We start from the raw sequence: 13730 nt of genomic DNA on the forward strand, positions 1-13730 counted from the left end.
AAGAGACTCATTCATTCAACAGTTACCTGTGCCACATTCTGTGCCTGGCTCTGGGATGTGAGGGTCTGAAGAAGGGAGACATGGTTTGGGCCACCCTCTCCCTTCATCACACCATCTAGCTTTAGCTGTAATACCTGATTTCATGGAGAAAGCCCCCTTTTTGTGCTGGCTATAGAAGACCTCTTATTGCCAATATGTCCTTGGCTGGAGCCCAAGAAAACTCTGGAATGAATTTGAGGACATAATGGCCTAAACTGTGAAGCCTGGTATTTTTAACCATGGTGCTCAGTTATGAGGAACCCAGGGCTTTTCCTGGCCAGTCCAGAGGGGCCAGCATGGTTGGGGTCTTGGTTTTGTTTCAATGGGAGACCTCAGACATGTCAGGCAGTTCACCACAGGGAGTCACCAAGGGCCGCACACACTGTCCTCCTGGCATGGCAACCCAGTGGATGGGAACAGAGACCAAGTGCCCCCAGACGAGGTGAGGCCACGGAGGCCCAGATGGTGGAAAGATCACCCTGAATGGCAAGGGGTTGTTTTGGTATCTGAGCTGCTCCCTGCTCTCTCCCTTGGTCTGTTTTGGGTGGCATTTGGGCACCTTACTTGAGTCAGGATCCTCTGAGGTATTTGCATGGCTTTGGCATCAAGCACAGTAAGTGGGTATTTTGCTCCAGTCACAGCAGCCTCTGGGCCACAGAACAATAGTCCTTGGAGAGTCAGTGATATTGAGCCCTGGAAGAATGTTCAGTGGGACTATCGGCCAACTGACCTAACTTAGACCACGCTTCCTGCTGCATCAGGGCAATGGGTCGTGGACCTGATGTAACCATCCACCTTTGTCTATGCATTCCTATGCAGACACACGGATGTGTAGTATATGTGTGTGCACATGCCTATGTACTTTTTAAAGAAAGAATACTTCTACTTTAAAAAAAAAAGGGAATTAGGCAATTGGTGGAGAAAGTTATTCTTCTCTCTAATACCTTTGTTTGGACTTAAACTGGAATAACTTTGATGGGAATTGTTGAGAAGAGTTATTATTTTGAATTCTACCCCTTTCCTTACAGTTGACAGTATATCTGCCAGCTTTAACTTTCATAAAGGTTAAAGCTAATCCGCGCAGAGCCCTTCCTATCTTGCTTCTTGTCTAGAAGCTCAGGTATAATGAGAGGCTGAACAGGAAAATCCTGATTGATTGTTCTTAGAGGTATGTACGTGTGTATGTGTAGTCCTCTAAATATGTTAAATTCCTCTCTTCGGGTTCTGAATATGTTATGTCATACTAACATATAACAAAATATATATTATTCCCTCCTGCCTCCCTCTTCCTGTTTTGCCTTCTTTTTATTATTAAAAAAGGAATTATGAAAAATATAGCCCGAGCCACATGTAGCTCATTTCTTTAAACAGTTCTTTCATTTTCTTCTCTGTATGGTGATATTTCTCTAAATTAAACTAGTAAGTGTGTGACTGTGATGAATATCATCTTTTAGAATTGGTTCATTTTAAAATATAGAGATGTACTAATCATGTAGTAGATTTTAATTTTGGAAACCTCTATAGCTTTCAGTTTTTTACATTGTAAGGTCTTCTAATGTTTCTTATGTATTCCAAGCTGAAATCTAGATTTGATCATCAGTGGTTCTTGAACTCCTCTTACACATATCTCATATGCTGATCTCTGTGAAAACAATCCTGCACTGACTTGTACTGTTTTCCTCCACTTTGTTTTTTCTGTCTGATCCTCGCCATTTTGAGCTGTTGAAGACGGGAGGTGGTGAAATAAACTTATAAAGAGGCCTTTTCCTTGGAGCAGCAATTCAAAACATCCCCATGCCCAGTTTTGTGATGCAAAGTATACAACCCTTTTCTTTCCACACCCATCTTTCCCATTGCTCTGTGCCCTTATATGGTTTATGAATCTTTATGGGAAAGGCATTATTTACATTATTAAGACTAATGCTCGTGAAATAAGCCAGTCAATAAAGGAAAAATACCACATGATCTCACTCATTCATGGACAATAGAGACCATTCTAAACTTTTGAACAATAATAGATACAGAGGCAGAGCTGCCTCAAACAGATTGTCAAACTGCAGCGGGAAGGCCGGGGAGGGTTGGGGGGCAGGAGGTAGGGGGGTAAGAGATCAACTAAAGGACTTGTATGCATGCATATAAGCATAACCAATGGACATAAGACACTGGGTGATAGGGGAGGCTAGGGGACTGTCTAGGGCGGGGGGATAAAATGGATACATATGTAATACCCTTTGTAATACTTTAAGCAATAAAAAAAAAAAAAAAAAGACTAATGCTCACCCTAGCCAGTTTAGCTTAGTGGATAGAGCATTGGCCTGCAGATTGAAGGGTCCTGGGTTCGTTTCCGGTCAAGGGCACGTACTTAGGTTGCAGGCTCTATCCCTGGTCCTAGTTGGGGCACGTGTGGGAGGCAACCAATCAATGTGTCCCTCTCACATCAGTGTTTCTTTCTCTCTGCCTTTCCACTTCCCTTCCACTCTCTCTAAAAAACCCCCACAAAAACAAAAAAACACAATGGAAAAATATTCTTGGGTAAGGATTAACAACATCAACAACAATAAAAAGACTGTTCTTCAGAGCTAAGCCACGGAGTATAATGTGTGTGTTATATGCATATAATAAATCTTAGTTTCTCTCATAATCATAACTAGGATTTACTAAAATAGAAAGTAACACCTTAGCCATTTCAAACCATGAAATTTTAGATCCGGAAAAGACCATAGATTCTTTTGGAGTCAATAGTTACCTTCGCAACCCCCTTCATTTGCTTTGTTTCCAATGTATTTATTACAAACTCATCCCCCAAACTCTGCCAGCTGTTTGAATCAGTGCTTCATGTTTATCTCCGTCAGTTTCATCTTCTTGGAGATACCGCTCCCAGGGCCTTCTGATCTGCTCCAGCCTGCTGTGGTTGTCTGATGGCCTGCCACACCCTAGGATGCTCCTTTACTATCACCCTGGGGTTTCCTTTTCTTCTTCTTATGGTAGATACCCTTTCTGATTCTAGTATTTTCCCCTTTCTTGATTTATACTTTAGTTTTGATGGAGCTCATGCTCCAGTATCTTCCTGAGAAAGGGTGCATAAAGTGAAATATTTTGAGACCTTGCCTGTATTAAAATGTTTTTACTTAACCCTAAATTTATTTAGTAGTTATATGGTTCTAAGAATTCTTATCTGGAATTCAATTGCCTTCAGCACTTTGAAGGCATTGATCCATTATCTGGCTTCTGTGGTTGATTTTTATGAAACATGAAGACATTTTCTGCTTCAAATCCTTCTTATATGGTTTATTCCCCCCCCCCCACCCCCCATCCCCCTGGAAACCTAATTGAGCCACACCAGCCCGGCTCTTTTCTCATCTGAGAATATTATTAGTTTTCTTTTTCCTGTGCACGGTCTGTTTCCTTTGAACATTTTTGGAGAATTCCTAACGTAAGCAACATATTTAAGTCTCGACCTTGTTGCATTCCCTAGTAAATAGATTTCTGTGTTGGCTTGACTGCCTAAGTTCTAGGGGCTGATAGCTGGAAACAGGGAATGAGATTTCAATAGTCATTGTCTTTTTGTCCTTGGGTTCGCTTAGTTCCACTGTTTCCTGATTGGGAACCCTGCTTTCCATTATGCTTGCTGTGCCCCAGCCTGGAGAACCTCTGCAGAAGCTAAATGCTGGGTCTCTGTCAGGTTTTGTGGCAGACACCCAGTTGTTTTCTAAACAGCTGCCAGTCAATACTCTTAAACACACACACACACACACACACACACACACACACACACACACACACCATCCCACAACACTCCCAATCCCCACTGGTATCTGTGCCAACATTTCCCTGAACCTTTTGAAGATCCTGTAGCATAAACAGAGCTGGTTCTTTCTTTCCTTACTGTTAAGCCTGGGATTCTCAGGTCCGTTTAATCAGTTGCCTTTCATCCATCTGCTTCTCAGATTTTACTTGCTGCCTCTTCTCTCACTTTTCCGAGGTCATTTTGTCTGTCCTCCCACTCCAGTGAGTACTCAACTGCACCCTAAGGCTGACTGACTGGAGCTGTCCACTTTATATTAGAACACTTCTAGTGACTGTAGTTACCTCAGGTGCATTTGATACTTTTCTTCTCGTCCCCTTCCTGGACTAGCTTTTCTTATTACTAGCATTATAAAAAAGCAGAGTTTATTTTCAGTATTTATAGAACTTAGCATTCTTGTGCTGCTTGGTTTTAATTTCAAAAAGCCACGAATTAAGAACCATTGCCTTTAGGTACTGGTTTCCCTTCTTTTCTTTGATGAAATTATTTTCTTCCTCCATTTCTTCTTAGGTTGTGTTTTTCTCTTAAAAAATACTCATGGCAGGATTCACAAGGAAGTCTTCTCTTTCAGGAGAGGCATGGGTGTTTTAGTGCAGGATTTTCTCCAGGGCACTCACTAAGACAGTTGCCAAGTCCTGAAGTAGATTGTTGGTGAGGAAGACTTGGTGTGTGTATTTTTCTTACTCTTTCAGAATTCATGAGCTTTTGTATTTAGAGTGGTTCTTATTCTTCAGTCATTGGCCTCATTGACTATTCTCACCCCATATTCTTCAAGGGATCTATGTTCTTTATGAAATCAATGTGAGAGAAACATCAATCGGTTGCCTTCTGCACACACCCTGACTGGGGATTGAGCCCTCAATCTGGGCATGTGCCCTGACTGGGAATTGGTACATGGAATGACACTTAACCAACTGAGCCACACCAGCCAGGGCCAGTTATTTTTTTTTAATTTTTTTTATTTTTTTAAATATATTTTATTGATTTTTACAGAGAGGAAGGGAGAGGGACAGAGAGTTAGAAACATCGATGAGAGAGAAACATCGACCAGCTGCCTCCCGCACACTCCCTACTGGGGATATGCCCGCAACCAAGGTACATGCCCTTGACCGGAATCGAACCTGGGACCCTTCAGTCCGCAGGCCGACGCTCCATCCACTGAGCCAAACCGGTTTGGCTAGGGCCAGTTATTGTACTTACAATTCCAGATTTCTATTGGTCCTTTTTTTTTTTTTTATAATTTCTATCTTTTTATTGATATTCTCAGTTTGGTTAAATATTATTCTCATACTTTTAGTTTAGTTTAGTTTTGTTTTTTTAATTCTCTGAACATATTTATAATAGCCAACTTAAAGTCTTTCCTCTGTCCAACCTCTGGGCTTTCTCAGGGACAGGTTTTATTACTGCTTTTTTCTTGTGTGGCCAGAGTTTATGTTTCTTTCTTTTTTTAAATATATTTTTATTGATTTCAGAGAGAAAGGGAGAGGGAAAGATAGAAACATCAATAATGAGAATCATTGATTGACTGCCTCCTGCACTCCCCCTACTGGGGATTGAGCTCACAATCCAGGCATGTGCCATTGACTGGAATCGAACCTGGGACCCTTCAGTCTGCAAGCTGACACTCTATCCACTGAGCCAAAACAGCTAGGGCTCATGTTTCTTTATGTGCCTTGTAATTTTTGTTGTTGAAAGTAGACATTTTATAATGTGTCAACTCTGGAAATCTACCCCTGCTCTACCTGGGGTTTGGTGGTATTGCCGTTTGTTTGTTTAGTGGCTCTCCTGAGTTAATTTTCTAAACTCTATATTCTTTGTTGTGTGAGGCCACTTAAGTCTCTGTTCAGTTAGCTTAGAGGTCTCCTAATGATTAGACAGAGATTTCTTCAAATGCCTTGAACCAATAAGGAGCAGGACTTGCTTAAAGGAATAATTTGTTTAGGAATCTGAAGTTTTAATGGTTGAGATGGTTATGTATTTTACCAGGATTTCCCAGTGCTTGCTTTCTAGTAGAGGATTGGAGTAGGGTGGTAGACAAGATAGTTGGAAGAAGATGAGGAAATCAGCTAATTCAATTTCAGGACTATCTTTAATGAGCCAGTGAGCATTGGGCACCTTCACAGTAGGGATAGGATATGTTGGATTCTCCAATCATATTGGACCATCAAACTATTCCTTGACACACACTTTGGGACATACTACTAGAGTTTTCATTGAAAGTACTTGAACTAAATTGTGGGGTGTTTTCAAACCTTTAGGAAGCCACAAACATAGCACTGGAAAAATAAGACTAGAGAGAAGGAAATGTTAAAATGAGAAGTCAGCCAGCCATAATTTTGAGGGGGAAAAATAGTGAATTTGTAGGATTAGTTCATCAGCATGCTTACTGAGTGTCTGTATACTTATGTGTGCATTACATTCCTTCACGCTTTTCCCTTTTCATTTCACAGATTTTTTTAAAGCCTCATGGGACATAACCATTGCTGGATGCCTGGTAGAATTAAGAAACCTGACTGCATGAGAAGCACTCTACATGTGCGAGAATGTTACCTGACTCAAAGAACTAAATGAGTCACACTTTCCTTAATTATAAATGGTAAAAAAGAAAAAAATATATATAAGCACTTATTTTAACATTATACTAATAGTTGTCAATTATTTATTTTTATTTGTATGATTAATATTCACAATTTATTTCCTAATTAAGTATTTAAAAGTTCTAGTGCCAATTCTGGTGTTGAAAATAAGTTTTAAAATCTCTATAAATCTGATATGGAGGTACTTGATGGTATTTGGTTTTGTTAGAACAGTAGCACTTAGTTATAGAATGAATTGCCAGGTTATAAAATTGATTTTTGACAATAAAACAATATTTAAATATTTGTAAACATTTTATATAATTAAGGGTGAGTTAGGCCTGGCCAGGTATGCTCAGTTGGTTAGAATGTCATCCTGATACGCCAGGGTTGCGAGTTTGATCTCTGGTCAGGCCACATGTAAGAATCAACAGCAAATGCACAGCCAACTAGAACAACAAATAAATGTGTTTTGTTTTTTTCTGTCTCTCACTCCCTTTCTCCTTCTCTCTCTCAAATCAATTTTTAAAAAAAGTGAGTTGGGTTCCTGGAATTTGAATAGAGACACAAATTTTGTCCTAAGTTACAATTTGTGTACCACTTTTATTCTCTGAAAGTCTAAATTATTATTACCTGTTATAATCAATGCAAGAAATGCAAACCTGTCTCTCTGTTCTGAATTGGTGAGTGTTTTTTTTTTTTTTAAATATATTTTATTGATTTTTTACAGAGAGGAAGGGAGAGAGATAGAGAGTTAGAAACATCGATGAGAGAGAAACATCGATCAGCTGCCTCCTGCACATCTCCTACTGGGGATATGCCCGCAACCCAGGTACATGCCCTTGACCGGAATTGAACCTGGGACCTTTCAGTCCGTAGGCCGACGCTCTATCCACTGAGCCAAACCGGTTTCGGCAATTGGTGAGTGTTTTCTTCTTTTGATGCCTGGCGTAGAACTGAACTAAATGAGGTCAATCCAAAACAGTTCCAAATGTGGCCTGGTTTTAGCTGAGCTTTTCTGGTCCAGTTCGAAAATTCCATTGACAAGCTTTTCCTTCAAAGTTTCCTTAGAAGTTACAGCCATTTTTGAACATCTCCTAAGTGCATCCCCAATCCTAAATTGGTGAAGAGCTAAATGGGTCTGATCTCTTCAAATATTTGGGCCTGTTGATGTCAACTGATGGGCATTAATGGACCTGTCAGTAAGAACCCAGATTAGTAATAATTTCAAGATAAGGGGTGCTACTTAGAACTGGCACAGGATCAAAAACCCACCAGCTATGGAGAGTTCAGTACGTATAGCCTAGGTCAGTGACGGCGAACCTATGACACTCGTGTCAGAGGTGACATGCGAACTCATTTTTTTGGTTAATTTTTCTTTGTTAAATGGCATTTAAACATATAAAATAAATATCAAAAATATGTCTTTGTTTTACTATGGTTGCAAATATCAAAAAATTTCTATTGTGACTCAGCACCAGAGTTAAGTTAGGGTTTTTCCACTGAGCCAAACCGGTTAAGGCAAGTTAGGGTTTTTCAAAATGCTGACATGCTGAGCTCAAAAGGTTCGCCATCACTGGCCTAGGTCTTCAACTGTGTTCTACACTTAGAGGTAAAATGCTTATTGTAAGATATTTTAGCACATCCTTATACTTGGTTTTTTTGTTTGTTTTTTTTTAAAACAATGTGGCATTAATACAAGAGACTGTGGGTTTCTATTACAATACCCCTTTTCCTTTGCTTGACTCACTGTTTTTATTTTAAAAATCTGACCTCATAGCAAAGAGGATAGTTTTGAGCCTGAGAAGATGTCATGGAAGACTGTACTTACAGGTATCCTTTCTGTTTTCTTCTAGTTCTTGCTCTTTTCCACTTAAAGATGCCTTCGCACTTCTGATAAATGCAAACCGAAAACTCACAAGGCCACGGCAGAGATAAAATCATTACTGCTGGAAACCTGGAAGACTGCCCTTAGAAAAAGGAAAGTCCCCGATTGTTGTTGGAAATGCTAAGGAAGTTGCTGAGGAGGAGACTTTTTTCTTATCCCACTAAATACTACTTCTTGTTTCTAGTTTTTTCCCTCGTCGCCTTCTCTGTTTTAAGAATTTATCAAAAGCCCGAATTTCTGAGCATTGAACATTTGGATCTAGTTGGAGAGAATCCTAATAGTAATATCAACTGCACCAAAGTTTTACAGGGTGATGTGGCCGAAATCGAAAAGGTAAAGCTGGAGATTCTGACAGTGCAATTTGGAAGGCGCCCTCGATGGACAACCCATGACTATATAAACATGACTAGTGATTGCACTTCTTTCATCAAGAGACGCAAATACATTGTAGAACCTCTGAGCAGAGAAGAGGCAGAGTTTCCAATAGCATATTCCATAGTGGTTCATCACAAAATTGAAATGTTTGACAGGCTCCTGAGGGCCATCTACATGCCTCAGAATTTCTATTGCATTCATGTGGACAAGAAATCGGAGGATTCCTTCCTGGCCGCGGTGACTGGCATTGCATCCTGTTTCAGTAACGTCTTTGTGGCCAGTCAGCTGGAGACTGTGGTGTACGCATCGTGGAGTCGGGTCCAGGCCGACCTCAACTGTATGCGGGACCTCCACAAAAGAGACGCAGGCTGGAAGTACCTGATCAACCTTTGCGGCATGGATTTTCCTATTAAAACCAACCTGGAAATTGTCAGGAAGCTCAAGTCACTAATGGGAGAAAACAACCTAGAGACGGAGAGAATGCCATCCCATAAAAAAGAAAGGTGGAAAAAGCACTATGTAGTGGTGGATGGAAAGCTGACAAATACGGGGACTGACAAAGTGCAACCTCCTCTTGAAACGCCTCTGTTTTCGGGCAGTGCTTATTTCGTGGTCAGCAGGAAGTACGTAGAGTACGTTCTAGAGAATGAAAAAATCCAGAAGTTTATGGAGTGGGCAAAAGACACCTATAGCCCGGACGAGTATCTCTGGGCCACTATTCAGAGGATACCTGAAGTCCCTGGCTCACTGTCCTTAAGTCATAAGTACGACATGTCCGATATGCAAGCAATTGCTAGGTTTGTCAAATGGCAGTACTTTGAAGGTGACGTTTACAAGGGCGCACCCTATCCACCCTGCAACGGGGTGCACGTGCGCTCTGTGTGTGTTTTTGGAGCAGGTGACTTGAACTGGATACTGCGCAAGCACCACTTGTTTGCCAATAAGTTTGACATGGACATTGACCTCTTTGCCATCCAGTGTTTGGATGAGCATCTGAGGCTTAAAGCCCTGGAGACGTTAAAACACTGACATTTACTGTAGACAATTTTAGAAATAATAAGGTGGCTACATGAGATGTATCCCATCTGATTCTTCGGCTTTATTAATTAACATCAGAAACACTGTAGGGGTTTAGAGCAGGGACTCTAAATCTTCTTTTCAGAGAATGCACATGGTCTCTGCAGAGCACACCCGGTTAGAAAGGTTATGGCATTAAACCTTGACTTAGAGTTAATGTGAGGCCAAGGCAAGTTGCAAGGCACTGTTGGGAGAGGTGACCCAGGTGGCCCGGAAGAGGCCCAGTGCAACAACCAGCCTGTTAAAAGAGCTCAGGGACTTCACCAAATGATAAGATTTAACCTGTGCCAAAATTGCTTTGAGAGCTTTTAATATGCCAGTCTTCCCAGTTTGAATAAATTTACAGCAGCAACCAATCATGAGGGTATAATTTATTTTGTAGGTTCTATTTGTTGAATTAGAAAATTGACATTACTGTAAATGATTCTTGTGAATATAATTTACTGTCTGCTGCAACATTGTGCTGTGTATTGTATCTATGTCATCTCAGGGAACTTGGAAAAAACGGGCTTGACTGAATGTAAATGTTTCTGAGTAATTTTTGCTTCTACCAATGTACGTATGTTTTTAAAAACAAAAAAACCTGGCAATTTCTGGTTTAGTTGATTCTATGAATCATCTTAGATTATTAGAAAAGGTATCTTAGGTTATTAAAAGAGTTAAGATATCTTTGTTTATGATGATAGTTTCTACAGAGTAACACTCAATTTTGAAAATATTTGTCTCTCTACTGCTCTCTGCCATCTCTAGACCCTGCTATCAAGCTATATAAAAACTTGCTTTTCATTACCCCATAGTACTGCCTCAGTTCTAGTATATGAATTGATTGACAGTAATTAGTGTAGAGAACTAAGACAGAAAGGTATGGAGGGGGAGGAGTCATATTTTGCCCATTTCTGAGGCCCACGGTGAGGGTTAAAAACCAGCAGTTGGCACTGTCCCTAGAAATGAAGGCTGTTGCTCTTTGTCTCTATCCAACCTCCCAGAGTCTTGCATCCTAGTGTCCCCTATAATTTGAAAGAAACTGGTTTCATTGTCCTTGCTTCTTCATGTCACCTGCCCATTGGTCGCTTCTTAGCCCTTGGGTTGTATGTTTCTCTCTCTCAGAACCTATGAGGAAGGAAGAGGTGTTCTGTTGGTCTACTGCACGGTGAACTTGAAGGCCTGGGAATCTGAAAGGAGCCATTAGGTTTGAGGCGGATTATTTCAGTATCGGTATTACTCCGAGCATATGATTTTTACTCTACTTTTTCACCAAAAAGACAGATAATTTGAGGTTGCTATTTGCTGTCTCATCTCAAAGTAAATGAAGATATTTAAAAACAACAACAAACTTGCTCTTTTGCTAAGCTGATACTGTTCAGCCGAAGAGCTAACAGGAAATGTGACTTTAAACAAAAATCAAACCATGTACTTTATTTTTAAAGCATAGCCAACTTAAATAATATATGAGAAATTCATAATGTCAGTTTTCAGGCCTTCAACTGAGAAAACATTTTTATTCCTCAAAGTTAGAAAACATTTTCATTTTATGGAGAAGTTTGTTATACTGACTGTCCTAAACAAAAGTTTCATGTTTTTTAAACCTTTATCATTTATAAGCGTGCAAGTCAGTGGATGGCTGTGTTTTGCATGATTTGATATTTGGAAAACTCAAGAGATAACATTGCTTAGGGTGCTACATGCTTGGGGTTTCATCCCTGTTCCCTTCTAACCCAGTTTGCTCTTTTAATGCATGTCAAATGTTTCTCCCATTCTCTTTCAGCAGAAAGATTTTACCTATAAATAGGGCATTTTTCTTTAAAACCAATGATGTTCAGTGGTGCATACTTTGTGTCTGTGTCTTGTATTTCTACTTCAGTCATGGTGTCTTGTTTTATGGATTTTTTTTATTTTATTTCAAAAATTTGCAAATTAATAAAAAATTTAAAAGCAATAGTACAGGGCACCAAAGAGGTTTGATTCCCAGTCAGGGCATGTGGGTTTGATGAGGGCATGCACATCTCACATCGATGTTTCGCTTTCCCTAACTCTCTCTAAAATCAATATACATACTTTCACGTGAGAATTTTTTTAAAAAAGCAATAAGCAGTAGTACAGGGAATACCATATAACCCTCTCCTGGAGTTATAGAATGTTAATATCATGTCCCCTTTGCTTTTAATTGTATAGATTTTTAAAAATTTTATTAAAACTGTAAATTTTTAAAAGTTTTTTTAAAAATATATTTTATTGATTTTTCACAGAGAGGAAGGGAGAGGGATAGAGAGTTAGAAACATTGATGAGAGAAACATCGAACAGCTGCCTCCTGCACACTCCCTACTGGGTACATGCCCGCAACCAAGGTATGTGCCCTTGACCGGAATCGAACCTGGAACCCCTGAGTCCATAGGCCGATGCTCTATCCACTGAGCCAAACCGGTTAGGGCAAAGTTTTTTAAATTAACAATCATCCAAAGTTATCATTCATTTCAACACTTATTGTAGTGTGATTGTATCTGATTTACATTTAAAGTGACAGGTTTTAAGGGATTTTTCTTCACCCCAGATATAAAAATAGGATTTTAGAGTTCATTTCCCAAACCCCACACTAAAACTATAGACCCACCATCTTTTATGTAGCCATGGAACCTCATCTTTCTAGAATGGTACTGTTGAAATGTGTCTGAACACTACCCTATTGCTAAAGACTGTAAAAGGGGTTATGTAGAATTTGTTTATCAGGACTCATATCTTTCAGCTTAACCTAAAGCAAATGAAATTTATACTCCTATGACAAGCTAAAATTTAAAGAGTCAAAAAGTTCTTTTGAAACAGCCTACTCACCAAAGAGTCACAGGTTCGATTCCCCGTTAAGGGGCATGTACCTGCGTTGAAGGCTTGATCCCCAGCCCTAGTTAGAGCGTGTGTAGGAGGCAACCAATCTGTGTATCTCTGTCACATCAATGTCTCTCTCTCTCTCTCCCCCTCCCTCCCTCTCTCCCTCCCCCTCCCCTTCCCCTCCCACTTTCTCTAAAAATCAATAGAAAAAAATTCTACACACACACACACACACACACACACACACACACACACACACACACACAAAGGAAGCCCATACTACATTCAGGAGGGGCAAAACACAGGTACTTTGGGAAAGATTAAGAAGTTATTTAAATTGTTTCATGTCAGTTATTAAACACTAATTTCTTTTTACTGTCATTTAAGAGCTGTAGGAATTTATTATAACTCATTCACAAATGAATCTGAACATAAATAAACTGAAATTTTTTGATAGAAGGATTATGCTAGTTAATAAAGTATTGCAAGAAGTTTCAATATTACTTATTAAGGACAAGTTGACAAAAATATTTCTTTCTTTTATAGACAATTACCAGACAATGGTAAACAGCCCCTCAGCCCTGTGAATGTGAAAGTTATTGGTCTCTAAATGTGTATTTGTGTCATTCGTCAAGTATAATTCACTTAAATGAAATAACATAAATGGGTTTTCTTTTGTAGTTATTTGGGGACGTGAAAGCCATGTTTTTAGTTTATTTCATTTGTAAGAGCAATTAAACTGGATTTTTCCAGTTGCTTAGAAAAATACAAATAATTTCTCATTATGTTAAATATAAAATAAATGCAACACTGTTTCATGGTAAACATGGTTACTGTTAAGTTTACTCTTTTTAATGTGGGCATGACTGGATGCATTTGGAACTTGTCATATACCACCATTAAAATCAGCCATTCCAAAAGCAATGCCTCCTCTCCACAAATTATCCTTTTTTTCACTAGCTACCAGCACTCAAATGTTAACTTTAGTAGCGGATGTGGTGTTGTGTGTGAGTAGTGATTAAAAAATACAAGATTAATTCCCCAGGCAGAAATGTCTGACAAGAGCAGGAAAGATAGCAGAGGTTATGCAAAAAGACTTAGACAAAGGGCGTTAGAAAGATGCAGTTTAATAGCCAGTATTGAGTTCTA

At 39.5% G+C, this 13730-nt stretch overlaps 1 protein-coding gene across 5 annotated transcripts in view; it reads left to right on the plus strand.

Moving 5' to 3' along the window:
- GCNT1 (glucosaminyl (N-acetyl) transferase 1) overlaps window positions 1-13505 on the plus strand; it is a 29949-nt gene extending 16444 nt beyond the window's left edge. For 2 of the 5 annotated variants that reach the window (XM_059656943.1, XM_059656947.1), the window contains 2 exons: window positions 6295-6440; window positions 8277-13505. In XM_059656943.1, the coding sequence (XP_059512926.1) occupies window positions 8426-9712 (1287 nt within the window). In that variant the 5' untranslated portion in view covers window positions 6295-6440; window positions 8277-8425 and the 3' untranslated portion in view covers window positions 9713-13505. Of the gene's footprint in view, window positions 1-1035; window positions 1208-6294; window positions 6441-8276 lie in introns of those variants that run through there. The other 3 variants (XM_059656944.1, XM_059656945.1, XM_059656948.1) reach the window with 3 other exon arrangements.
- Window positions 13506-13730: the final 225 nt, after the last annotated feature.

The sequence above is a fragment of the Myotis daubentonii genome, chromosome 11 (assembly GCF_963259705.1).
Source record: "Myotis daubentonii chromosome 11, mMyoDau2.1, whole genome shotgun sequence".
Classification (NCBI taxonomy): domain Eukaryota; kingdom Metazoa; phylum Chordata; class Mammalia; order Chiroptera; family Vespertilionidae; genus Myotis; species Myotis daubentonii.